The following is a 25,443-nucleotide window of genomic DNA, read 5'->3' as shown; positions in this document are numbered from 1 at the left end:
GGGGCGTGAAGCTGACCACTCGCGTCCAACTAGTGCCGAGGTCAAGAAAAAGTGGATCTATACATCCACTCCCCCATACGTCTTCATGGCGTAGTGCTTAATTATTTAAGCACAGGGACAACTTTACCCTACCGTTTAGTATACTGAGGTGGTTGGTCAGCTTCACGTTCCCCCTGCTTCGTACACGGGGAAAGAGCTACCGGTATCCATTGGGTGGGAAGTTGGATGGGACCCACAGCTAGACGTGGAAGCAGTGGCGGGCAGAAATATCGCTCCGAAACCTCTGTTTACTTTCGACAGATTACGCGGCGTTATATCCCATAAGATAGAACTTTCCTTACCAAAGAAACAAACAAATTCCGTGGCTTTAGTCCGCAAGCGAGCTATACCGACCGAGTCACCGCCGCTTGTCGGCGAAGTTAGCGGATANGATGAACTGTAGGACCCTATTTATGGGAGCGCCACAGTAGTCACTCGGTTCCATAAAGAACTGGCCCAGGTGACGAAATCTTAAATAAGCTATGGCCTCATAATCACATAGGGGGTGTGTGGCTGATTCATCTTCTTCTACGCACCTTTCAGAAGTGGGGTCATCTCTCAATCCCAGTTTGAAAAGGTCTCCTTTTCGGTGGCAGTGTCTGTAAATAGTCCTACGACCCATCTTAACTGGTCTCTGTTTAGCTTGAGCAGATCCTTTTTCTTCTGGCAGAGGACCCTGTTCTCCTCTCCATGTCGCCCAGACCGGTTATGAGTTCCACCCAGCCTCCTATCCAATGAGTATCGAGGGTTCTTTCCCTAGCGGTGAAGCGGCCAGGGCATGAAGTTGACCATTCACCAAGGTCAAGAATACGTGGATCTATATATCCATTCCTCCATACGTCTTCATAGCGTAGTTAAGGACAGGGGCAACTTTACGTTGAGTTCCCGTTACACAGTAACCATGACCCGGAATATCTCAAATGTTCAATGAACTAACGGAAGATGCTTACGAGTATGTCACAGAAAACCACTAGACCACGTTAACTAGGCGTTGTAAGTTATGTGCGATCTTCACTCTCACTGTCCCTTTTTTTCTTATGATTTATACGTCACAGCCGAGGAGGCTATTTCTCAGCCTTAATAAGAACGTGGTTCCGTTACACCCTGTTTCGATCTACGTGGATCAGCTGTGTGGAGCCATGGCTTGAAGACCAGCATGTTAGCATCTTGGTCTGAAATTTACAGTATCGTAAGATATTGACGCTATGAACATCGGCAAGTTTGATGTACGCATTCTGTGTTTTGTAGTCTTCATGTATGGTAAGTTGTACGTTGTTTGCTTTTGATTTTGTTAAAACCGAGCCTTCGTCTTCTCTTGCGCGGAGAAAACTGGTACATTTTCGCGTGTTGTGGCACGTCAATTTCAGAAAGGAAAAATACTGCCTTTAAATTTGGGAACGAAAAATGAATCATTTACGCTTATATTATTAGTTACGTCTTATTCGATATGTATGTAGTTTACCTTTAAACTACATGCAGTTTTTTACGGTGCAATTATTTTTGCAATGGCGATAATGGTTCATGTCCTTACCGCACGTTGAAATTTCCATCGCATACTTGCCGTACCTATACATGTTGAAATTATAGCTAATTCAGAAATTTTTGGGGGGCCGTGAGTTTGAAATAGACAATTTATAGGACATATGGCAGTGAACAGCAACGGGAACGCCATTCTAAACAAAAGCAAAACAATTCATTATCATTTGGTGGAATGAGAATTTGCAGAGGAATTGCCCCATCCATGTTGTGTACCACAGATATCANTGGCTGATTCATCTTCTTCTACGCACCTTTCAGAAGTGGGGTCATCTCTCAATCCCAGTTTGAAAAGGTCTCCTTTTCGGTGGCAGTGTCTGTAAATAGTCCTACGACCCATCTTAACTGGTCTCTGTTTAGCTTGAGCAGATCCTTTTTCTTCTGGCAGAGGACCCTGTTCTCCTCTCCATGTCGCCCAGGCCGGTTATGAGTTCCACCCAGCCTCCTATCCAATGAGTATCGAGGGTTCTTTCCCTAGCGGTGAAGCGGCCAGGGCATGAAGTTGACCATTCACCTCCAACTAATGCCGGTGGATCTATATATCCATTCCTCCATACGTCTTCATAGCGTAGTTAAGGACAGGGGCAACTTTACGTTGAGTTCCCGTTACACAGTAACCATGACCCGGAATATCTCAAATGTTCAATGAACTAACGGAAGATGCTTACGAGTATGTCACAGAAAACCACTAGACCACGTTAACTAGGCGTTGTAAGTTATGTGCGATCTTCACTCTCACTGTCCCTTTTTTTCTTATGATTTATACGTCACAGCCGAGGAGGCTATTTCTCAGCCTTAATAAGAACGTGGTTCCGTTACACCCTGTTTCGATCTACGTGGATCAGCTGTGTGGAGCCATGGCTTGAAGACCAGCATGTTAGCATCTTGGTCTGAAATTTACAGTATCGTAAGATATTGACGCTATGAACATCGGCAAGTTTGATGTACGCATTCTGTGTTTTGTAGTCTTCATGTATGGTAAGTTGTACGTTGTTTGCTTTTGATTTTGTTAAAACCGAGCCTTCGTCTTCTCTTGCGCGGAGAAAACTGGTACATTTTCGCGTGTTGTGGCACGTCAATTTCAGAAAGGAAAAATACTGCCTTTAAATTTGGGAACGAAAAATGAATCATTTACGCTTATATTATTAGTTACGTCTTATTCGATATGTATGTAGTTTACCTTTAAACTACATGCAGTTTTTTACGGTGCAATTATTTTTGCAATGGCGATAATGGTTCATGTCCTTACCGCACGTTGAAATTTCCATCGCATACTTGCCGTACCTATACATGTTGAAATTATAGCTAATTCAGAAATTTTTGGGGGGCCGTGAGTTTGAAATAGACAATTTATAGGACATATGGCAGTGAACAGCAACGGGAACGCCATTCTAAACAAAAGCAAAACAATTCATTATCATTTGGTGGAATGAGAATTTGCAGAGGAATTGCCCCATCCATGTTGTGTACCACAGATATCAGATGAACTGGCTTGGGATTGAACAAAGCATAGTCCTTATGTCTAAGCACTGCACCACAAAGATGTATTACAGAGTGGAAGTAAAGCTCCAGAGATTCTCAGTCATGGCTGCAGAAGGAAATGGGTAGTTATTTCTCACTTTGGCTTCTTTGCACACAGGACAAAGAGCAGGGTTCCTGTTGGGTAGGATGTTGGTTGTGTTTGGAATATGTTCTAGTCTTAGGGCACAGAGCAAATTTACCAACATCTCTGCCATGAACTGAATCCTAATAAAGAAAAGTCAGGCATACTTTACATAGTTAGATTTTTAAGAATGAAGTTTCTGAAAGGAAAACATGTACTTGTATCATGTAAGTGAGAAAATGAAACATGTATGAATGAATTTAATCGTTTGATGCTAAGCTTTCACAGTGATGGTATGCAGTGAAGTCTTACTGAGTGAACAGCTGTGTTAATATATAGAGTTTGTGCACATATCCGTGAGCCAGAGTAGTCCAGTTGATATAGTGATGGATAACAGGTTGAATGGCTGGAGTTTGATTCCCAGTAGGGGCAAGTTTGTTCTCCTCTCCACAGGTTCTATACCAGGTCTGGGGGCCACCCAGCCTCATATCGAATTGGCACCAGGGCCATTTTACCCGGGGATAAAGCGACTGTAACGTGAAGCTGACCACTCTCCTCCATCTGGTGCTGAGGTCAAGAATGGTGGAGCTATACCTCCACTCATCTGTATGTCTTCATGAAATAGTGCTTAATTAAGGATAGGGACAACTTTACCCTACCTTACAAATATCGAGTGTTTGAGAGAAATTGTCTCAATCTCCATCCAAAGATTGATGTGACTTGTTAATACAAGGCTCATTACATCAACCCCTGTTGCCAGAGTTGCAGACAGTCTCAGTCGATACAGATGTGAGTGATTGCCACTGTTTAACTGATCTTCTTATCTTTGCATACATTGCAATCTGATTTCAGTCTTTCTCTTTGTCTAGGCACTAGACCATGTTGCGGTGTCCAGCTCACAGCCTATGTCTCTCAGTCTGGCTTGCATGGGGAGGTTGTCTTCCAGCAGCAGCCTGGGGGTGAAGGTACTGTGGTGGTACAGACATCCCTTGAAGCAATAGATGAGCAGTCACAGTGGTCCTGGGTGGTGAGGGAACTGCCTGTCTCCTATAGCAGCATTGAGGATAGGTGTGGGGATGATAAGTTGGGTTCCATGTAAGTGACTTCAGGCATAAGTATAGGGTCTGCTCATATCTGTACGGGCTAGATAGTATGAGTTTTCATATCTATTCAGTATAACAAGCATTTTTGTAAATATCCAAATGCATTGTACCAAATAAGAGAGGTTATTATCAGGGCCTGGATTTTGATGACCTGAAAATATTTAAAAAATGACCAAAAAATCCAGAAAAATGACCTAAAGGAGAAAATAAAGAACACTTTGCTTCCATGTTATTCACATTTCAGAAAACATATGAAGAAAAATTCCCTAAAATGGTAAAAAATGACAAGAAATACCCTTAAAAGTCCAAAAATTTACAAAAAATTTACCCCAAAAATGAGAAAATGACCTTAAACCTAAAAATGTCAAAAAATAACAAAAAATTACCTATAAAATTTACATTTCTGTAACCAGCAGCTCATATCCGAGATTTATATATTTAAGAGCATCGTGTAGGATACAAGGAAAAAAAGATGACAAGTCATCAAAATCTGGCCCCTGGTGATTATAAAATACTAGTGTTTCTTTGAGACTTCAGTAGGAACTATCATCGTTTGTTATATAACACTTTGCACTGTTAACTTCACTGTCTTTCATCCGTATTCCCTTCCTAGCCTTTGTGTTATCAAATATTATGTTGAGGACAACATTTAATGTCATCTCCAGTGGATATTATTCACAAGTAATTGCTCATAAACCCGTTAAAATTACATCATATTGTAATGAATATATTCAACACATTGCTAGGCAACAGCTCTGTAAGCACAGTCCAACATGCAGCGATACATGAGGCTGTGTTTACTCTGGCATCCATGTGGAGCAGCAGTGGAACAAGAGGGTTATTGAACCCAGTTATAGACAATGGCTTAGTAAACACATTTCTGCATATCAGAATGTGCCATGAAAGAGGTGACATCATCAACAATAAAGACAGTGTTTTTCATGGAGTCCATTCATAGGAGTTATCTTGAAGACAGTTGGCACTACAAGTCAGTCATTTCTCGAGAAGAGATAGCCAGGGGAAGTTCATAGTTGAAGAAGAACTAGAAGTCGGCCTGTGAAGAATTAACATGTGTTAGAAGACTTTATTTATATGTAATATTTGTAGCGTGTAATTCAGGGAGAATTTTATAGTTTCTGTGTTATGAATCTATGAATACTAGTGCAGAGAGACTGAAGCGATTAGCATGGAGTGCTTTGTAGTGCGAAAATCAGTCACAGTGTTATAATTATTTGTATTTACAGGCTGTAAGTGGTTCGTAAATCCAATTACCAATCCGAACCCAACCCTTAGTCACCTGTACACGTGACAGTATACTACATTTCACATACCCAGATCAAAGTATTATCAGTACTCACAAAATAGATATGATACAATAAACTAAAGAATGCTCATTTGTTTGTGACCTGCATAATATATGTTCATGCAATATGTTAACATTCTGCAGTTAGTTGCTATATCAACCTGAAACTGCATAATGACAGTGATAAATATCATGCTTGCAAAACATTTTTATGCATTATACAACAATAAAATTAAACCCGGATATGATTAAGAGGAATTTTATTTGTATTTAATATACACAGAGCTCACCTTCTGCATCTCTGTTGTGTAGAGCTACCCTGACTAAGATAATTTCAGATTACGGTTACTAAAATGGAACCTACTGTCCAGGAGAAGAAGAATAAAACTTACATATCTCCCCTATATAGGAATTTGGTAACTTTATCTATTTCATATGTTGCACAAATGCATAGTCATACTAAACTACTCACAGCTGAAGGAATATATACTCTGTACACAGACGTTGTATGTTGTGACAGAAGAAGATGCATGTAATTAAGAAATGTTGCATTACTTTGTTTCCGAAAATAGTAAGGGGCTTTTTGGTGATGATTTGTTTCCATAACAACAACAGTCTCCTTTAAAATTTAACACTTGCTGTTCAGAAGGTTTAATCTTCTCTGGTGGTACTTTCATTGTAACACCTGTAAATGAAAAGTGACCACTTTTGAACCATCCTATGTCTCTATTGCTTGTCAATCTGATTTCAGCACACTGAACTTGGATGAAGTATTTGGGCCTTTGGACCTGCCTGCCAATGGTTCTGCAGTGTTGACAACTTCAGGTGACCAGTTTATGGTAACAGGTGCCAAGGGCTTATGGGGCAAGTCTTTGGTCTTGCAGATGGTTGATGACTCATCACGCAAAGCCTGTGCCACCATTACAGTACGTGGAATAAGTCCTCAAAAACATGAACATACAAACTGCATGAAATTGCATGACATAAAATCTACAGATTTATAAACTTTTGCTTTTAAGAGATCACGTGTCATCATGCCGTACCCTGTGTGACATTGATGATTTCAGCATCTTCATCAATTATTCATCTACAATCCTGTTAGATGACCATCAAAACACATTCTCCTTGTTACGAGGTTCAACTGCCCTTCCCTTCTGTGGTTTGTGTTGTAGTGATTACCAACCCCTCCTTGAAGTGTCTAAAGCATTTGTTTACTGCTGTCAAACCCAGTCATACGCTGACTTTAATGTTTGTTTGCCCTTCAGATTGTGACATCCTGGTGTACTGTCAAATATTAACACAGTCTGCTGAACCAAATGGACTCTGGTGCTGTATATGCTCATGGCACACTGATTTAGAGCCCACATCAAAATAAATCTTCGTTCACCCTTCCATTCAAAACTGCTTATGATCATAATGAAGATGTACATGAGTAATGTGCCTTCCAGCAGCTTTTGGAGAAGCTCACAAACCTTTATCTGTACCACACATGAATAAAGGAGTTCTGCAAATGTATTTAAATGTTTGTTACCAGTATATTATTGTATGCCAAAAGTGTTGAGTGAGTTCCCATAACAGCATCTTTTTAACAGTTACTTCAGTAGCTAATCATCTCGTACAATTCATACAGCTGAAACTGTGATTCGTCTGCATGAACTATATTAAATGACTCTAAAACATATTCCTGAGGCTTTCTTTTACATTTTTACAGGTGTCTGGAAATGCTGACGAGAAGGTTGCAGAAGCAAAGTTCTTTTCACCAATTGGTGGTTCTGTTTTCTTGCGCTGGGTTGGCAGCCATCACTCGGGCTCCACAGACACTCTGCTGCTCACAAACCTGTACCACATTGGGGTCCCTAAAGGCAGTAAACCTGTTGTCACTGAACATCACTGGAAGATATACACAACAGATATCCTAGATTCAGAAGCTGGTATGCCAGAGTTACACTGTCAGGACTAAATATTTGCTGTGATTAGAATCTGTAACAAAAATTTTGGAAAGAGGTTCTGAACTATATATTCTCTAAGTTTTATCATACAGTATACAATTTTTATCCATATTCCCTCCAAGCCAGCATCACAGTTCTGTTCCGTGCCATCAGAATGTAGAGCATCATCAAATAAATAATTGTGACATGGCAGCTGAAAGCTGGAATGGTGGAATCAGAAAAGATAGCCATTGCTAAGCAATGACTTTAATGTTAATTTTTAAAACAAAGCTAATAAGCCAGGGTAACTCAATTAGTAAAGCTCAGTTGGACCCTCAGTTAATGTTCCCCAGCTTAAGTTGTTAATGTTTAGTTTCAACAATATCAGGTCAGTAGTCTCAGTGTTAAATTTCCTCTATTTAAGATTCTCCTCAGTTTAGTGGATAAATCTGCTGCTCCCTAACAAAATTTTTAATTGGGGGTTTAACTGTGGACTGGAAGACCAGGAATTGATTGCTGTCTGTTACTATGCTCAGACTGGCTCGGGGGCCATCCATCCTCCTACCTGTTCCATATTGGAACCTTTTTCCTTGAGTGATGAAGCAGTCAAACTGCAAAGCTGACCACTCACCTCTGTGTAGTACTGTCTAGTACCAAGTATTTGCATTATCCTTATGGCATGGTTTATGTTTCTTCCTGTTTTATCCTGCAGATAAATCTCGTGAGAACTGTAACTTCCTCCAGCTGGTGTTTGATCCGCTATTTTCAACAACTCCGGGCCAAGCAGTTGGAGACCTTGATTCCCGCATTGGCAAGGTAAAAGTTGCTGGAAGCCCAAGACTACTACACTCTTCAGTTGCCGGCGTATACCACGATTCGGGACTTACATCAGTCTCCATTGATCTGCTGAGTGGACAGCGCAGTTTGTACCTCGTGATCTTTGATGCCAGACACCATGACAGTTTTCTGGCTTGTGCAAAAATACGTGAAATTCGGCCTGCAGTCCTGAAGTAAGCTTTTATTTATTTATATGGAATACTGCATCTAAATCTTTTAGAAGAGACTGTTATATAATGGTTTCCATCAGATACTGCATATGCCAATGATGTTCATTTATTATGTGAAAATGCAAATACTGTAAACAGATCATTGCTAGTTCTATTGTGAACTAGCTTTCCTCATGCCCCTTACATTTAACAGTTCTAAATCTTGTTCATCTAAGGTAAATATATATATCGGGCTCCATGTTTAATAATAGTATTCATGTTCACTATCATCTTATCACAGAGGAACACCAGAAATCCTGCCATATGGATGCTTTTATTTAAGTTGTGAGTTCATACTTTTACTTCTGACAGGCTAACAGAAGACATGATGGTCAAGAGAACCATAACTGGAGGTATGTGCCACCACAGCATAATGGTTGTGAAGCTAAATGTGGACCATGAAGTGGAAGCTTGAAAGAATATCGAATATCATGGTTAATGAGTAATGTTTAAACATGTCTAAATATAACCATGGGAAGGATATATCTAAACGAATCTTAAAGAACTAGGATAGGAGGGTGTGGACTGGATTCATCTGGCTTGGAGAGGTTTCAGTGGTGACCTCTTGTGAATACAATAATGAACCTTTGGTTTCCATAAAATGCTGGGAATTTCTTGTGTGAATGAGCAGCTACTGGCTTCTCATGGAGGACTGAGCTCCATGGAATTAGTCAGTCAGTTAGAAACTGTTTTAACAACCAGCTTGTTGAGGATAATCCCTGTTGGCATGGCACCTGAAGGTGTATCATTATCATCACAGATCCTTAGCCCTATAACATATTGTGAGTCAGTTCAGTCCATTTCATGTCCTTTTAATCTGTCTAAGATTCATTTAAATAATATGTTTCTACCTGTATGTAGTCTCTCAGGTGGTCATTCCATTAAGTTTTCAGCTAGATTTGAATACATGCCTGAAGAAATAAAAATTACATTGATATAAGAAATTAAAATTTCAGTGAATTCAGGAGATGCAATTTACAGGTAATTCAAAATGTATTATCAGTGCATCTGCCTTTGCAAACAAGGATTCTCTGAACTTATTCTTCCCTTAATGTCTTTGTCAGCCCTTCTTGTTGGTCATACCTAAATATTCACAATTTTTTTTCTATATTTCATCAGGGCTTTGATACAATCAAGTGGAGTGAAAGGGGAAGTAACCCTCAGTCAACGATCACCCTTTGATCCAACATGGATTAGAATGAATCTGACTTCAGCCAATGAGAAGCACACAGGTCAAGCAATAAAAACATCTGCCTACAAAATTCATGAACTTCCTCCAGTACCACTGCCATCTGTTAATGTCAAGGAGAACCATTGCCTTAAAACTGGTTCTGTATTCAATCCAAGCAACATACAAGAAGATCAAGGTGTGTGAGAATCTAGTTTTCATAAATTTGAAAGAAAAAAAAAAATTGGCATTTCATATTATGATAAATCTTGTTGTCTGCATATCTTAATTCCTTACCAATGATGGTATCGCCATGGAAGTCATGTGAACTGCTTAGGTGGGAACAATTCTAGCATCATTTAATGTAGGTCCCTGAAATTTTATTCAATAAAGTGACTCCAAAAATAAATTCAACTTATACTTAGGCCATTACATTACAGAATATAAAGCAGCACCTTAGCAGTAGTACAGAATCTATGTTTTGTCATCTGATAATAATTAATGAACCATTGCAGATAGTAATGTGGGATTTTGTGTAAATATACATCATAAATATACCTAAATATTTCATAAGAAACCCTTCTTTTGTGGTTGAAATTACAAACAGGCGAAGAAGTGAATATTATAAGTTAAATATAATAAGTCAGACAGAGGAGATTTGTACTAAAGGTACATACACAGATGTGTGTAATTAAATTGTGTAATTATTAATTTGTAACTCCTTGTAGACCCTCTGAATGTGAAAGGTTTTAGAACTATGAAGGCAAGTAGTTCTTTCTAGAAATCCTTGTCTTGTTGATAAACAGCACTGCGCTATCACACAGACTTTTTTAAAGCACAGTCTGTTCCACTACATGTTTCAGCCAAAGTTAGCCATCTTCAAATGGGAATAACAGCTGTTGTTATTTATCTGTCTGTCTGTCTCTAAGGTTAATTTGTCATTGTTCTTACCTAATTAAGCATGAAGATGTATGGGGGATTGGATGTATAGATCCATGTTTTCTTGACCTTGGCGCTAGTTGAAGGTGAGTGGTCAGCTTCATGCTCCTGCCACTTTACCCTCAGGGAAAGAGGCCCTGGTAGTCATTGGATAGTAGGTTGGGTGGGTCCCAGAGGTGGTCTGGATGATGTGGAGAAGAGAAATATCTTGACCCCACCAGGACTTAAACTCTGACCCTTCAGTTGTCCAGCCCATAGCCAGTCACTATACTGACTGAGCTACCTTGGTTCCCTTTTTTATATATATAAATCCAGATATTCAAATGAGTTATTAAAATGACAGGTATCCAGACACATATATGTCATCAAGGCTTGTTAAATTCCATATAATCTCTTTTATTAGGTGTATTTTGTAAATCATGGAGAATAGAAATGCACTTGATTCATAGAATGGGATAACATGAGGAAATATTTATATTACGTATATTTTATGTTATTTCTGTTGCATACATTGCTTATGCAATATTATCGATTTCCTTTGTTCCTTAGCCTCAGGAAGTCAGGATACTTATGCTGTAGGAGACCTCAGTGGTAAACACAACATGTGGCGGCAAGAGCAGAGTTTTGCTGAACTCAGAGGTCAGCGCTGGGATATCTACCTCCCAATGTTTGGTCATCACAGCGTGGCCCACAGATCACTTGTATTTTACAGGTAACCTCTTTGTATGCCCTTTAGATACTGGATTTGCTCAAGTATAGGATGAAGTTTTTTCTCAAAATTGTAATATCAGGGTTTAGATTATAAGTTGTTATTATAGGGAAACAGAAATCACTGTATTAACCACATCCGGTAAAAATGCATAGTTAGTTATTACTTATTATACTAAAGAGACAGCACTTTAATTCTGATTAAACTGTACACTCATGTGAACTTAATTCAAGACACTGTTATAAACTAATGGATTCCTACTGGAAGTGAGTTAGGCTGTACCTAATTTCTGTCATTATTAGAGCCTCTTATGAACCCAAAAGAGTAACTTAACATTTTTTTAACTGTATGTAACCACACAGAGCAATGTGAAACCTGCCTGTTCTGCACTGTTCTGATTATTGCATGTACAGTTTTGAGTGACAATATATTATTGTTTTCTTCGTATCAAGACCACATAATTTGCGGGATGTTGCTTGTACAGAATGTCCAAGAAAGAGTGCACACATATTAAACGTTTAGATTGCGAAAATAAACTGCTAAGAGAGTACAGTTTTCGCCATATTATATGGCCACTCAGAAAGCTTTTCTCCCACCTTTCTCAGTTTTGCTTCACTTCAAACTAAGTTTGCTTCCTTTGTTGCTTGGACAATGTCCATCCAGTGTTCAGATGCTGTGAAATTGTCGACAGAACCAGTATTATACGTGGAACTTTGGCAGTTCTGCTGTCATGTGATGAAAACCATATTCTTTTAGTTCTGTTCATTTTCTCAATAAAAATGTTTACAGTGTGTGCCCTCATTCTCAGACACCATGTATTTGCAAAATACAATGATATAAGTATAGTAGAATCACCATGTTCCTCACCTTGAGGTCTTCCTCTGTATATCGTTCATTTTGAAAGATCTAAAATCAATAATCTCAATGGTATAGTGCCTGAATTTGACATCTTCCTCAGTATAGTGTTTCCATGAAGAATATTATTTTGTGGGATATGACGCCATGTATTTGGGTAAAAATTTATTGACGTTATGAAGTAACATAGTGCCTCCTTCAAAGTCTAAGAGTAAGCCGAGCAATAAACCAGGAAGATGCAAGCAGCAAGCACTCTTCATGTACTAATCCACATGACATAATGCTCTGGAAGACAGTGCTGTTCATAGTCACTGCTGTGAGAACCTCAATTCCAACATGTTGTTTCCTTGTTTGTCCCGTATGTCTTAAATCTAATGGTGATTTACAAAGCTGGTCTATGATGTCTAGGATTTTGACTTAACAGATTATCTTTATATCAGTTCATGTTTTCGTACTTTCAGAATCTGGTACCCTGCCTAACTATAGTCTGAATTTCAGGAGGAATGAATCTGTCACTGCTTCATCTGCTAATTCCACCGATGCTCCGTGGATCTGTGGCACGCTGACTCGATACATTGCTGTTGACCGTGGTTGGAAGACTGCTATATCCACTGCAGGAGCGGTGTTTCGATATCCGACAGTAGGGCGCATAATATTCCGCCAGGCAAGAGATCAACCGTGGACTGACACGACTGTGATAATTGAGACTTTGGTCCATGGTGATGGAACTTCTCTTAACAATACTGCTGACCACCGATGGGCGGTACATGTTGAACCACGAGGAAAAGATTACTACAACTGGACGGGACGATGTCTCAGTGCTGGAGAAATCTATAATCCTTATAAGGTATTGTTATTAGATGAAGTAGTTTTAGTCTCAGAAATTGGGAAACTTACTAATAATTCTCTTTATGAAGAAATCTAATGTGGATATTATATCCACTCATGTGAGCACTTGTATTTTAGAAAAATATACTTCTATACTAACTTTTACTTCATATAAATCAGAACACATTATTTCTCCGGAACCAGTCAGTCAATTACAGTACTTTACCTGAAGATGGAGACTACTAATTTCTACAGAATAACAGGTTTCATGAAAATCCACTGAGCAATTCTTGAGTTGTTTCATGCATACAGGTAGACATAAATGCTGAGTAACCTTCACAGGCCCTTTGCAATGTTTGAACAAAAAGTTGTTCAGATGATCAGGATTATACTGTGTTCAGGTAAATGAATGAGACTTCACAGGGCCAAGATGAATTCAAAAGCCTATCATTTTCTTTCCCCAGATTACATTTGATCCTAAGGAGACTGACTCTCTGTGCAGTCTGTCCCACCCTGGTTTCTGCCGGCTGGGAGATCTGTCAGCCCGCCATGGCACACTTAATATCGCAGGCAGGAAGGCAAATGGGGAGAGGCTAACTCGACGCCTGTTCACTGATGTGCACCTTCCTCTCAGTGGTGCTGCTAGTGTTATGGGAAGGGCACTTGTGTTGTATGATGACAATGGACCCAAAGCTAGAGGTGAAAGGTTGGCATGTTCCACGTAAGTGTTCACAAGGGTATGGTACATCTCTCATATCTGAGCAGGCAGTACAGACAGACAGAGACTCTCCACATAAATCTTTCTTCTGATTTCTGTAAATCCCAAACTTTTTTCTTGTGAGATCTGAGGTTCTTTCAATAATGAATATTAAGACAGCTGTTCTGGGGTGTTATGACTCTTCTACCATGAAGATAGAGGCAGGATGGTCTTCCATATAATGGTGTCTAACTACCAGACTACACAGTGTCACATCTCAGAAGACTGTAATCTTCTTTCTCGTGCATTCTTTTTTCCTTCAGGTTCTCTTCCCTTCTTTAAGTATTGAAACTTAGCTATAATAACACCATAAAATTATTGTTTTGAATTCTGAAGACACTAATTTAAAATGAATGTTTAGATTCTGAAGCTATCATATTCACTGGAATGATTTTTGCCATGATGTACTATTAATTGGATGCTCATATTTTTAAAGCAAAAAGTAAAATCAGAGTCTTATGTCTCATTCCTAGGGTCTTCTCCAAAATAAGAAGTAGGAGTGACAAGCAAATGGTATATCTAGGCCCTTGTGTATGTGAGTCTCTTGTAATTTGAGAACCATTTGATAGTGTATGTAATTGGTTTATGAATGTCATTTCTGTCTGTCCACAGTCTTGTATTCATTATCTTTTTACCAAAATTGAGACCTGAAAAATGAAGCGTTTTTTTTTTATTTACCAGTACAAACAGAATTACCATTTTCTAATGAGTCTTAGCATGACTCAGTAGACAGTGTCATTGAGTATAAATAGCGACCTATCATGTAAAAAAAATTAATAGTAGTATTTTTTACTTAGAATATATGGGATCTACAGAAGAAAAGCAGTGGTTAAAGATTGGTATGGAAATGGAGACATAACTCCTATGAAAGGGAAGATCGAATTCTTTCAGCAGACAGAATATGATGTCACAGACATTGAGATTGCTCTTGAAGGGCTAAATGACAACAGTGGATACCACATACATATGGTGAGCATCACATAATTATATATTAAGCACCTGCTTGCTTTCTGGAACACTGCCTTGAGCAGTTCATCCAGATTCAGACTTCGTTACTTTAATGGAACCCCAAGTTTTGAGAGAAGGATCACACGAGTTTGTCATTGGACCTTATTAATCCAGTTGCATCATCACAGCCTAAGATCCATTTCTCCAAGAGCTCATCCTTCATTCATGCCTTGTCAACCAGGAGATCTCTTTCCAAAAGGTTTCCCAAACAAATTTTTGCATGTCATTCTTCTTTCTCCCTTCTACATATCTTGCCAGTGTTATCCTATTGCTTTCGTTGCTCTGACATTCCTATTATATCCATTACAGCTGTTTTACTATCATTTAGACCTATTTACTGACTCTCCCTCATACAATTATTTTTGGGTATACTCTTTGACAGGTTCATTTTTGCTCCATTCCGACATCGTATTTTCTGTTACAGAAGATTCTCGAGGCAGACATGGCAAGTGCAACTATGTTTAACTTGAAACCAGCTTCATATTTTCCGTTTTGTAAGTGCTTGAGCCATGGTAGGGTCTGAGTAGTACAGTGGTATTGTGAGCCATAATGCAGCATTCAAGAGCAATGACCTGAGACTGGTAGTTGTCTAGATTGCCATAAGGGCCGGGTGTTTGTTTATGCAGCATCAGCTGTTGCAAACATCATGTGATGTTGAGTTAATACTGACAACTTTGCAGTTATGGTAATCGTGGTCATACGAGGCCATCACCAATTTTATTACAATTTCTATGTTAATTATATATATATCAAGCACAAATTTGAATCAGAAATGATACAAGCTGAGATATGCATAGCAATTGTTAAATATCAAGCAGCATGTATGGACTTATACTTCACGTTTTATGCTTCACATATAAAATGATAGGCAGTTCTGGGGCCCTCTTCTTAAGTTTAAAGTGTTATCTTTTTTGAAGATGTATACAGTAGTTGTTTTATATGGTTATGAAATGTGGTATGTTGCTGTGAATGAGAACATAAATGAGAAGTGTTTGAAACCAACTTCCCAGGAAATATCTGGGCATAAGAGGGATGACATAAGTTATTACATAACAAGGAACTGTGGGATTCATGCAAGTCAACAGTATTGTTAAGACAGTGGAATGTGAAAGGTTATGGTATGCTGCACATTTGGCTAGTAGGGGGAGGCATAAGTGCTAAAAATCTGGCAGCAGAACCCCTTGGAAAATGGCCACTTGTGTGATCAGTCTGGAGGTAGAGGAGGCTAATGGAAGTGGCACAAGATCATGTCTTTGGTATGAATGGTGTCAAGTCTACAAGCTCTGTTACTGGAGAGATAGGTCACCTGACTGGTTGGTGTAGGAGTAATGCTTTACAGTTGTTTTCGGGAGGTGCTTCATTCAAATCTTGGACAGGATGATGTCTGCTGTGACTAAGAGCCTTTGAAGTTTTCCCCAATTCTTTCAGGAAAAGGTCCGCAGTTAGGCCATGGCCAGTTCCTTCCAAATCCTTTGCAGATTGACAGTCATCCTACCATTGTATACACTGTAGCTTAGATATTGACAACATCACAAAATAAAGCACAAATAATATATTTTTAGATCAAAACTTTTGCCGGCTTCTAAAATTAGATTTGTGTTATTTGAGATGTTGGTCAATAAACTGCATTATCAGCATTTACTAGTGTCTGGCGTCTTATATTCAGTGAAAATCCACCTTCATTCTCTTGGATTTTTCTTATGGCTAATTCTGAAGTGAAATGTGGTTAATGCATGCCCTCTGTTAGATCATTTTGCCATATCACTGTGCCCATTTATTGTATTTTAATGATTGGAATTATGTGTTTGTTGCAGACACCTGTGGAAGGCCACCTGGAGTTCCCCTGTGAGGACTCATCCTTGTATGGTCACTGGAACCCCCTGAATGTAAATCCTTCATTGTCTGCTCCCCCGGGTACGGGAACAACTGATCAGTATGAGATGGGTGATCTGAGTGGAAAGTTTGGTTTGCTGAATGGGTTGGTCAGTTTGGATGTAGTTTACAATGACACTCAACTTCCCCTATTTGGAATACATGCCATATTGGGTCGCTCCATCATCATTCACAAGAAAGACAGGAATATGCGCTGGGCATGCTCGTCTATTGAACGGGGTTATGCTCCAGGAGATGCTCGGGAACTGCGAGCCATAGCATCGTTCCATCATCCACTTGGCTATGCCTATGGTTATATAAGAATGGTATGTACTGTCAGCAAAGGTTATGATTAGGCCCAGTTAGCTGTTGCTGAAATTTTATTTTGATTTCATTGGCATGCCTGTGCCATTTGTGGATAAACTTATCTCTGAAGAAAGCAGTCTTCTGGGATGTGGCGCCGTGTAGATATTGTGTTAACCGACGTTTCGGAGGAACATACCACCTCCATCTCCAGGGTAGAAGAAATGAAATGGAGGAAGATAAGGAGGATTAGTTTTATTGGAATGTACTCTTCAAAGAATTACTGTTACTTTATACTATTTTGTAGCATAAATACAAGAGACTGTAATGTTATACATCTCTGAAGAAAGCCTCAAAGAACCACTTTCAGTTCCTTTACAAGAACTGCAGGTGTGAACGTATATTTTATTATATGAATGTTATAGTGTCACAGTGTATTTTCATATACAGTATTATAATGCAATCTTAATTTTCATGTAACTTTCCAGACACAGTTGGTTTACAATGATCGTAGCAAAAGCGAGACTGTCATAGAAGTTAATCTGCGGCATCCTGGTAAACATGATCGCAATTTGGTAAGTGTACATTGTAATAAGACAGATTGTGTTTGATTCTAAATAGAGGTCGGTCTGTAGGTGGCAGAGTAAGTTTTTCTGTCTTATAGTCTTCAGTTTCAGTGATCCCAAGTCAATGAATGTACTTCAACTTAAGATTTTACTCTGTTTGTTGTTCAGATCCACTGCTCTCCCAAGAAATCTTAAACAAGGTTTTCACTGTAATTAATTTCTTCATGGTTACAGGATAAGCATATTATTGGAGAAAACATTTTAACATAAGACAATACATTCAGATGAATTTTCTTAGGGTTTGTATTTATGAATACAACTTTAATGAGGGTATGGGTGGCCATAACATTATTACATTGCTACCTCATGTGAATAGCACATGAGAAACAAGAGCAGCTGATTAATTTTTTATTGTCAGGTCATTTATTTAGGTTACCTCGGTTGCTGAAAATTTTCACATTATATCACTTGCACTAATATAGAAATATTATTTGAATCTTTACCATACCTTGTGGTAAATGTTACATGATATCAGTTTAAACTTTAATTGACACTAACTTACATTTAATTCACTAAAATGTTCATTAAATGTTTAAAATTTGTACATTCGGTGTTTATGCTATGCCAAATGTTTCAGCCACACAGCGCCATCTTCAGGCAACACATTTTTTAAGGAGTATACTGCACTGTGCACTTGGTGGAAAGCACTCTTAAGGCACCTGACTGTTGTTAGCATTAATTTTGATGTCATAGAATGTTTTTCTTCCTATCTTCTGTATTGGAGCCGTTAATTATTCCCCAATGCAACAGGATGCTGAAATATAATGTTACATGATAGCTTTTTCTTATTGCATTACCTTTCGGTTACTCTTGAGGACATTCTGTATGTTTAATTTTAGACACGGGACCACAACTGGGCAATTTATGTTAATCCTGTGGGAGTGGACGCCACGGTGAAAGTGCAGGACACTCGATGTGTGGCTGGTGGCTATCGCTGGAATCCATACTACACCCAGCTTGCAGATCCCCTGAATGTAAGTGAAATGTTTTGGGTCGAACATTTGTATAGTGACATTACATTATACAGAGTTTGGTGGGTGGAAGTGTTAGTGAGCATTGTAGATGGATGGATGGATGGGTGGATGTAGTGACACAAAGAATGTATCCGTATATTCATTTAATTTTCTCTCTCCCTCTTGTTATAAGCTTTAATAGAGGTAAAATTGTTCTAAACTAGCAGAATTTGGACAGATACAAAGAAACAGAATGTTCAATAAGAAAACAAAAACAAAACAAACTCCGTGGCTTTAGTCCGCAAGCGAAGTATACCTGCCAAGCAACCACCGCTTGTTGGCGAAGTTAGTTCCAACTTTAGCGGATAAAGGGTGTTTCTTGGTCAGTGTAACGAATCCCCACCGCTGTTAATTTCGGTTTTCTAGACCTGAGCCGCTAGTTTTCCATTTAAAGTAGCTCAGTTATCCTCATGAGGCTGAGTGGACCCCATTCCAAACTCACTTCTTCTCAGAAAATTTGGTAGCGCTGGAAATCAAACTCTAACCTCTGGATCTGTAGCCAAGAACTCTGACCAATAGAACACAGAGGCAGTACAGAATGTTCAATAAGACATTTTAGAAATGTTTCACTTAAATGACAATAGACTTTCTGATTTCTGCATACAGCCCATTACAGTTCTAGCAAAGATTGACATTATGCCAAGGAATGTAATAACATCAATGTTTTTGTTTCAGGATGAACTGTACCGTCAAGAATGCAGTCCTGACAATCCTCTTCGTTGCTATGTAGGAGACATATCTGGACGTCTTGGAACAATCAGTCTAGGAGACAAGAGACAGGTTTTCACAGACAGCAATTTTCCTTTAGGTCAGTCATTTGTATGAGAATAAGTTTGAATGGGTCTTTTTAATACAGACCAGAGCTTTGAATTAAGCCTTTTGACCAATTAATTTTCTTAGCTGGTTCAATATCCATCAGCTAATTAATCAATAAATAAATTTGTGTTTATACAGGAAATGTTTGACATATTTCAGTTCAAAAATATTTTCATTTTCTGTACTTTCTGAAATGCTGTGGATCAAGCTGTATTAAAGAGTAATTTTACCAGTTCCTTATATGGCTTTGAAATGTGGTCTCTTGTTGAGTGGCAGGCTTTAGTATTATCAGTGTCTCAAGCTGTGTGGAGACAATTGCAGGCATCCAGTTTGCAGCTTCTCATTGTATTGATAGAGCACAAAGACAATCTGCTTCTTCACAAAGTCTGTATTATTTCATTTGTGTTTTAAGTTCTTATTTTAAGGAATGAAATTTATATTATGAGAAATATCAGTTATTTACTGATTACTGAGTTAGTGACATGGATTGGTAAACCGTCTTTTTTCTCTTGCATGTGTTTGTTATTACTTGTTCACTGGTAAAACTCACAGTTCTTTCCTTACAGAGGGAGACATTTCAGCGATGGGGAGGTCAATTGTGATCTTCAACAAGGATAAGGGAGGGGAGAGGTTTGCATGTGCAAATATTGAGCCTGACAAAGACATCATCAAATATGCAAACATACGCAAACCACCTAGATTTGTTGTGTAAGTTAGTTTTAAGACACATCCACTGTTATCATAATTTGTTTTATTATTTCCCATTGACAAAACCTGAACCTAGGTGTGTGTGTGTGTGTGTAGATGGAATGATACTGACTTAGGATGTTCAGTCATGGAGATGAGCTCTGACAGAACCGAGTGAGGAGGTGCAGCCCCACCTTTTAACTTGAGGATGAAACTATCCACTTTCCAAAATGCCACATTCTTTCAGAATAGTAGATTATCAAGCAAAGTCAGTCACCCTCTCAGATTTACTTATAATTCGTTCTAATTAAACTTAGGAAAATTCAGCAGTGTAACTTATGTTACATGATATGGAATGTATGAAGTCTGAAAATTAATTGATTGTATTGGTGCTAAACTTCAGTGTTTGTGGTCACTGTGAAGGTGCCTGGCTTCCAACTTCATACACATGTTATAACATCTCTGCCACATGTGCAAGCATCTCTGGAAACCACTTTACATATTTCCTTTCAGTACTTTTGTAACATTGCACTGAATGTCTTTGAGTGACACAAGAAGAGTCTGTTTTAAGTCAGTTTTTACTTTTATGAACTTGAAAACGTTTTCCAGGTTCAAATAAGGCATGAATGGCTGATGTTGAAGGATTGGTATTTGTTTCTGGGCCCAGTGCTCTACTGAATGTGCAGTATGGGAAGGGGCATTTTCTTAATTAGGGATTTACATATGTGGTCTACAAAGCTGTGCCATAAATGTTCCAAACATCAGGGCAGAATATATGGTTGAATCTTTGTTTTGGTGGAACAGATTCATAAAGAGTGATCCCTTTGGTATCAAAATGACAGATCATCATGGTATTGATCATTGATTTTGGTATGAAATTTATGTTCTTAAATGTACTTAATAGACTTTCTCTTTTAAATGTGCTAAATATCCTTGCTTGAATTGAGTTTCTGGTCTGTGATCAGGAATGTAACCATACATGATGTGCCTTTGGCTCCCAGAAAGGCACTACCATGAAAGCAGTCATTGCCTGTACCGGTACAAGCAAGTATACACTGAAAAGAAATCCACGGGATTGTGTTTAGGTACCTGTGTAATGTAATAGTTATCAACACAGGATTCTATTCCAGGGCCCAGTTCATTGAAGATGTCAGAGAGGTTATGGGTCTCCCAGAATGGATGCTGACTTTTGACAGTCGTAAGACAAGAACATTGCATGGTGGAACTTGCATCCAGTTTCTACTGCATTTCAAAGGTAGGAGAACTGCTGTGCATAACCTCTCAGTAGAAGTATGAATGCTGCCAGTTCGTTTTTTCTCAGAATAGGGCAGAAGCTAGAAGATTTGCTAATAGCTCACACTTAAGCCATTTGAAGCTCTTTTTACTGAGCGCTGTGGAATATTCAGCATAGAAGGAAAAAGAAATAATTTTTGGTTGTATGATTCTGCAGCCTTATCCCCTGAGCTGCCAAGACTATAAATTCCTTTCATTAATATTTGGTATATTTCCTCCCTTTCTTCGGTTTTTCCATCCAAAATCTGGAGGAGTATGAGGAAGCAGGTGCTTGGCTTCTTTCTGTGGTTATTTACTTTTATACATTAAATAATAGCTTATGCATTATTATGATGTACAGGACCACAAGCCAATCAACTAGAACAGGACTTCAGTCAGTTGCTTGCTAATGGCTACCTTGCATCTCCCAGTCTGTACAATCCAGGTTATGTACCAAGCAGCAAGAGGAAGACTCATCTGTCTTATAGACCATGCGGATCAAGAGATCCCAATGATAAAAGTAAGCATTTCTGGCTTTTTTAACTTAAATTATTTTCTCTTGTTCTATGGAAGCTTTGGATTTTGCTACAGATTGCTTCTAATCTTCAGATGACGAGTTATCATGATTTTTTACTTCTTTTCTTATGACAGTACATTATGGGTACTTTTTGAATACTGAGTTGTACCTTAGGTAATTGACAGTATCCAACACAATCCTGTGATAACTGTTGGTACAGTATAAATCTATGTAAAAAAAAGTACAGCTATCCCTGTACCAGGCCATGAAGGCCCATAGGGTTCTGAGATGTTGAGGTTCCACATTATCTAGACAATCGGCTCAAAGATGGCGGTAAGGTTGTCAGGCTTATATGCCGGCCGTGCTTTACTCCCCAGGAAAATTTCTGAACCAAAATATGCAGAACAGAAGAAAAGGGCACAGAATTCTGTGTATAAAAGTTAGGGATATTTTATACTGTGCATATGGTTTACCTTTCAGATTCAAACCACTGTAGTTTCGTCACTTTCTCCTTTTGTTAATACCATGCTCTGTATTTCTACCATCTTCATCTTCAAAGAGTTTTACTTTTATTGCAACTTAAGCTACTATGGAACTTGGTCTAGAATTAATCATTGAAGGAACTAAGTATATGTATTTGAGAGGAAAATCCTGAGGAGAATAACAGCATGAGAGAGATGATATGATGCCTTGTCATCGTTGTCATTGTCTTCATTTCTTGAAGCTTTCCACTGTTATGTGAATTGTCTAAGGAAGTAATAAATGTCTGGAAAAAAATAACATGTTGAGCAGTTATGTAATTTATAGTCCTCATTTAATATCATCAAGACAAATGAAGAGGAATGAGTTTGGCAGGTCAAGTAGCAATACTGGAGCAATGGGAAATGCATCCAAAATTATGGTTGGAAATCTCCAGGAAAATTTCAAAATGGGTTCTGTAGAAGCAGGATCTGAAGGTGAGGATAGAATTTTACAAACTTAAGAGTCCAGTGATGGGCTCTTATGAACATCTCCTCCATAAAATATAACATTTTGATGTGTTGATTAACATTTGTTCAGAGGTAACACTGCACCATGTACTTTGTGGGCTCTAGTACCAGTAGTGTAGAACCTGTGGGTTCTATTATTAGACAATCAATCAGGTAGGTACTCTGTCTGCTTTATAATGCTCAACTTTACTCAGACTTTTCATGGGTATATAGAAGTTAAAATGGTATATAATTTCCAGGAATACTTGGAAAGCCTTACTTTACCATAAATTATGTCTGTTTCTACTTTGTGGGGAGTTTATTTAACTGTCATGTTTTATTGATTTTGTTGTATTGTTCACTTTTAGATACCAAGAAGAATTGGGCTGATGGTGCAGAATCATGTATGGAGTTGGTATATCTTCCAGTCATATTTATCGTAGTAAGACATATTGTGTGAATGTTGTGAACATTTTTTCATTTCATATGTTCATCATCTTTATATAATTGGAAGAATATAACCAATTTTGGTATTTATGTATTAACAGGTGACCCAGATAACTTCATAATTATACAGCCATGTTGTCCACATTGTTAGTAAGTTTATTTGTAAATACAAAACCTAAAGCCTAATATTAGAAGGTTTTTAGATATTTATTTAAAAAAAAGTTAAACTTCTAAAAGCAGAATGAAAGGCATAACATTTTAAAAACAAGTCCAAAACCTAACCTTTTGGGTTTCTTGTTGGATGCTTGCTCCAAGGTTAGGCTCTGAGTCTTACTTTAGAAATAAGCTTCAGAGATTGGCAGCACTAATATGACAGCATGGTTGTAAATTGTGAAGTTACTTGAATCACCTACTAATATATTAAGCACCCAGATTTTCTTTAATGTCTGTATATTTGTTGAATAAATGTTTCTGTTTTGACTGACCTTTCCTGTTATTCAAGGCCAGTTAGGTTTATGCAGATGAATTTGTTTGACTGGATAAATGCAGAGCGATCACTTTGAATCAGCAGTTTATTAGTGACTAAAGTCATTCAACCACAGTGTATTTCAAAATGGATCTACTGCATTTATACAGCTGACTGTATTAGTTAGTTAGTTAGTTATTGGAGAGGGTGGGTTTCCCCCTGCACTGAGACCTGTAATGGTCCATTGTGCTTCCCTCTATGATTTCTACCAGTCTCTGTATCCTACCGGTACTGGTGCTTACCATCAGTCCTGCCCAGCCAGTGAGACCGGCTCTACTAGCTGAGAGGTATCTATAATGCTTCCCCCATCTACCAGAGGTATTAGAGACTGCTGTTGGGCGGGAAACGTCCGTTAATTTGGCTCAGTGACCTCCTTTGGAGATATGAGGTTCTTTTACGTGCCATAAAGCTATGACATGGGACCCACGGCTTAAAGTCCCTCCTGGAGGACTTGTTCCCTGAATTTTTCCACCCTTAAAAATTTGACGACCTCCGCCGGGTATTTGAACCCGCGAGTCATGAGGTAGGAACATTACCTCTAGACTACGGAGGCCGCTAGCTGACTGTATTGCAAGTGATGAAATGAAAGTTGTTGAGTACATTCTATATTAAAGTATTTTACAATGAAAGATCTTGTTTTGCTCGCTGTGTCATTAGTTGGGGGAAGGCAACAGTAAATTCTGGAAATACATAACGATGATTCAAAAATATTTTTATGAACTGCTGTATAATTTGGAAGAACTGAGGGGTTCTGATGCTGATGTAAGAAAATACTTCACTCTAGAGGAGTGTTAGCCATGATTTAAAGTCCGAGATTATTAATGATATACCAGCACTACAATTATTTGTTACAAATACAGGATACAAATCCTATAATTGTCAGAACAATCTATAGGATTCTAATTATCACTTACAGTGTGTAATGTAAACATCAAGGCAGATCTGAGATCTATCAAAGATGATGCTGCCTTGCTAGACTAATTAGGCACAAGTAAGAGCTGGTGGATCTGATTTGGTTCAGATTTCAAGTGACTGATGCTTTGTTATTGAGGAGGATATGATTTTCTATAAGCTCCACCTACTGATGGCAAAGAAATGGCCAAACATTACAGTGAGAGTTTTCAATTACTTTCACAAGGTGTTGTGGAAAAATACAGATCATCTGATACTTCTTTTAAGGGCTGCAGTAATGATAATAGAAACTTTCTGTTGCTAAGAGCCGGGATAGCACAGTCGGTATAGGGTCTGGCTATGGGCTGGACAACCGAGGAGTCGGGAGTTCAAGTCTTGGATGGGGCAAGAATTTTCACTTCTCCATGTCATTCAGACTGGCTCCGGGGCCCACCCAGCCTCCTGTCCAATGGGTACTGGGCGTTTCTTCCATTTGGGGTAAAGTAGCCAAGGCATGAAGCTGACCACTCAGCTCCGACTAGTGCCAAGGTCAAGAAAATGGGGGTCTATACATCGACTCCCCAATACGACTTCATGGCATAGTGTTTATTTAGTTAAGCACAGGGACAACTTTACCTTACCTTTTACTCTTCTCAAACAAAGTTTTATGTTCTCTTTCTTCA

General features: G+C 38.6%; 1 protein-coding gene across 3 annotated transcripts; it reads left to right on the top strand.

Annotated features, from left to right (window-relative positions):
• The first annotated feature begins 1,137 nt into the window (after positions 1-1,137).
• On the top strand, positions 1,138-23,828 carry LOC111870953. Of its 3 annotated transcripts, none has more exons than XM_023863629.2 (18): positions 1,138-1,299; positions 4,048-4,273; positions 6,336-6,510; positions 7,296-7,515; positions 8,225-8,522; positions 9,678-9,925; positions 11,215-11,377; positions 12,728-13,076; positions 13,522-13,778; positions 14,612-14,783; positions 16,637-17,020; positions 17,486-17,572; positions 18,463-18,597; positions 19,312-19,444; positions 20,019-20,160; positions 21,270-21,394; positions 21,773-21,931; positions 23,265-23,828. In XM_023863629.2, the coding sequence occupies exons 1-18, from the start codon at positions 1,245-1,247 to the stop codon at positions 23,354-23,356; spliced, it is 3,420 nt and encodes a 1,139-aa protein (XP_023719397.1). In that variant the 5' UTR covers positions 1,138-1,244; the 3' UTR covers positions 23,357-23,828. The 3 variants fall into 3 exon arrangements, with proteins under 3 accessions (XP_023719397.1, XP_023719396.1, XP_023719398.1); XM_023863628.2 differs by lacking the exon at positions 1,138-1,299 and adding an exon at positions 2,393-2,553; XM_023863630.2 differs by lacking the exons at positions 1,138-1,299; positions 4,048-4,273 and adding an exon at positions 2,458-2,553.
• The last annotated feature ends 1,615 nt before the right edge of the window (positions 23,829-25,443 follow it).

Source organism: Cryptotermes secundus, unplaced genomic scaffold (assembly GCF_002891405.2).
Source record: "Cryptotermes secundus unplaced genomic scaffold, Csec_1.0 scaffold1044, whole genome shotgun sequence".
NCBI classification, from domain to species: domain Eukaryota; kingdom Metazoa; phylum Arthropoda; class Insecta; order Blattodea; family Kalotermitidae; genus Cryptotermes; species Cryptotermes secundus.
The sequence above is the reverse complement of the archived record's forward strand: the minus strand, read 5'-3'. Positions and strand labels throughout refer to the sequence as shown.

What these genes read in the sequence shown, in the direction of transcription:
- LOC111870953 (XM_023863629.2), top strand. Translation starts at nt 1,245, where the DNA reads ATGAACATCGGCAAGTTTGATGTACGCATTCTGTGTTTTGTAGTCTTC. An exon ending in ATTCGGCCTGCAGTCCTGAA is followed by an intron (nt 8,523 to 9,677) that starts GTAAGCTTTTAT and finishes ATATTTCATCAG; the next exon opens with GGCTTTGATACAATCAAGTG. An exon ending in AGCTTGCAGATCCCCTGAAT is followed by an intron (nt 18,598 to 19,311) that starts GTAAGTGAAATG and finishes TTTTTGTTTCAG; the next exon opens with GATGAACTGTACCGTCAAGA.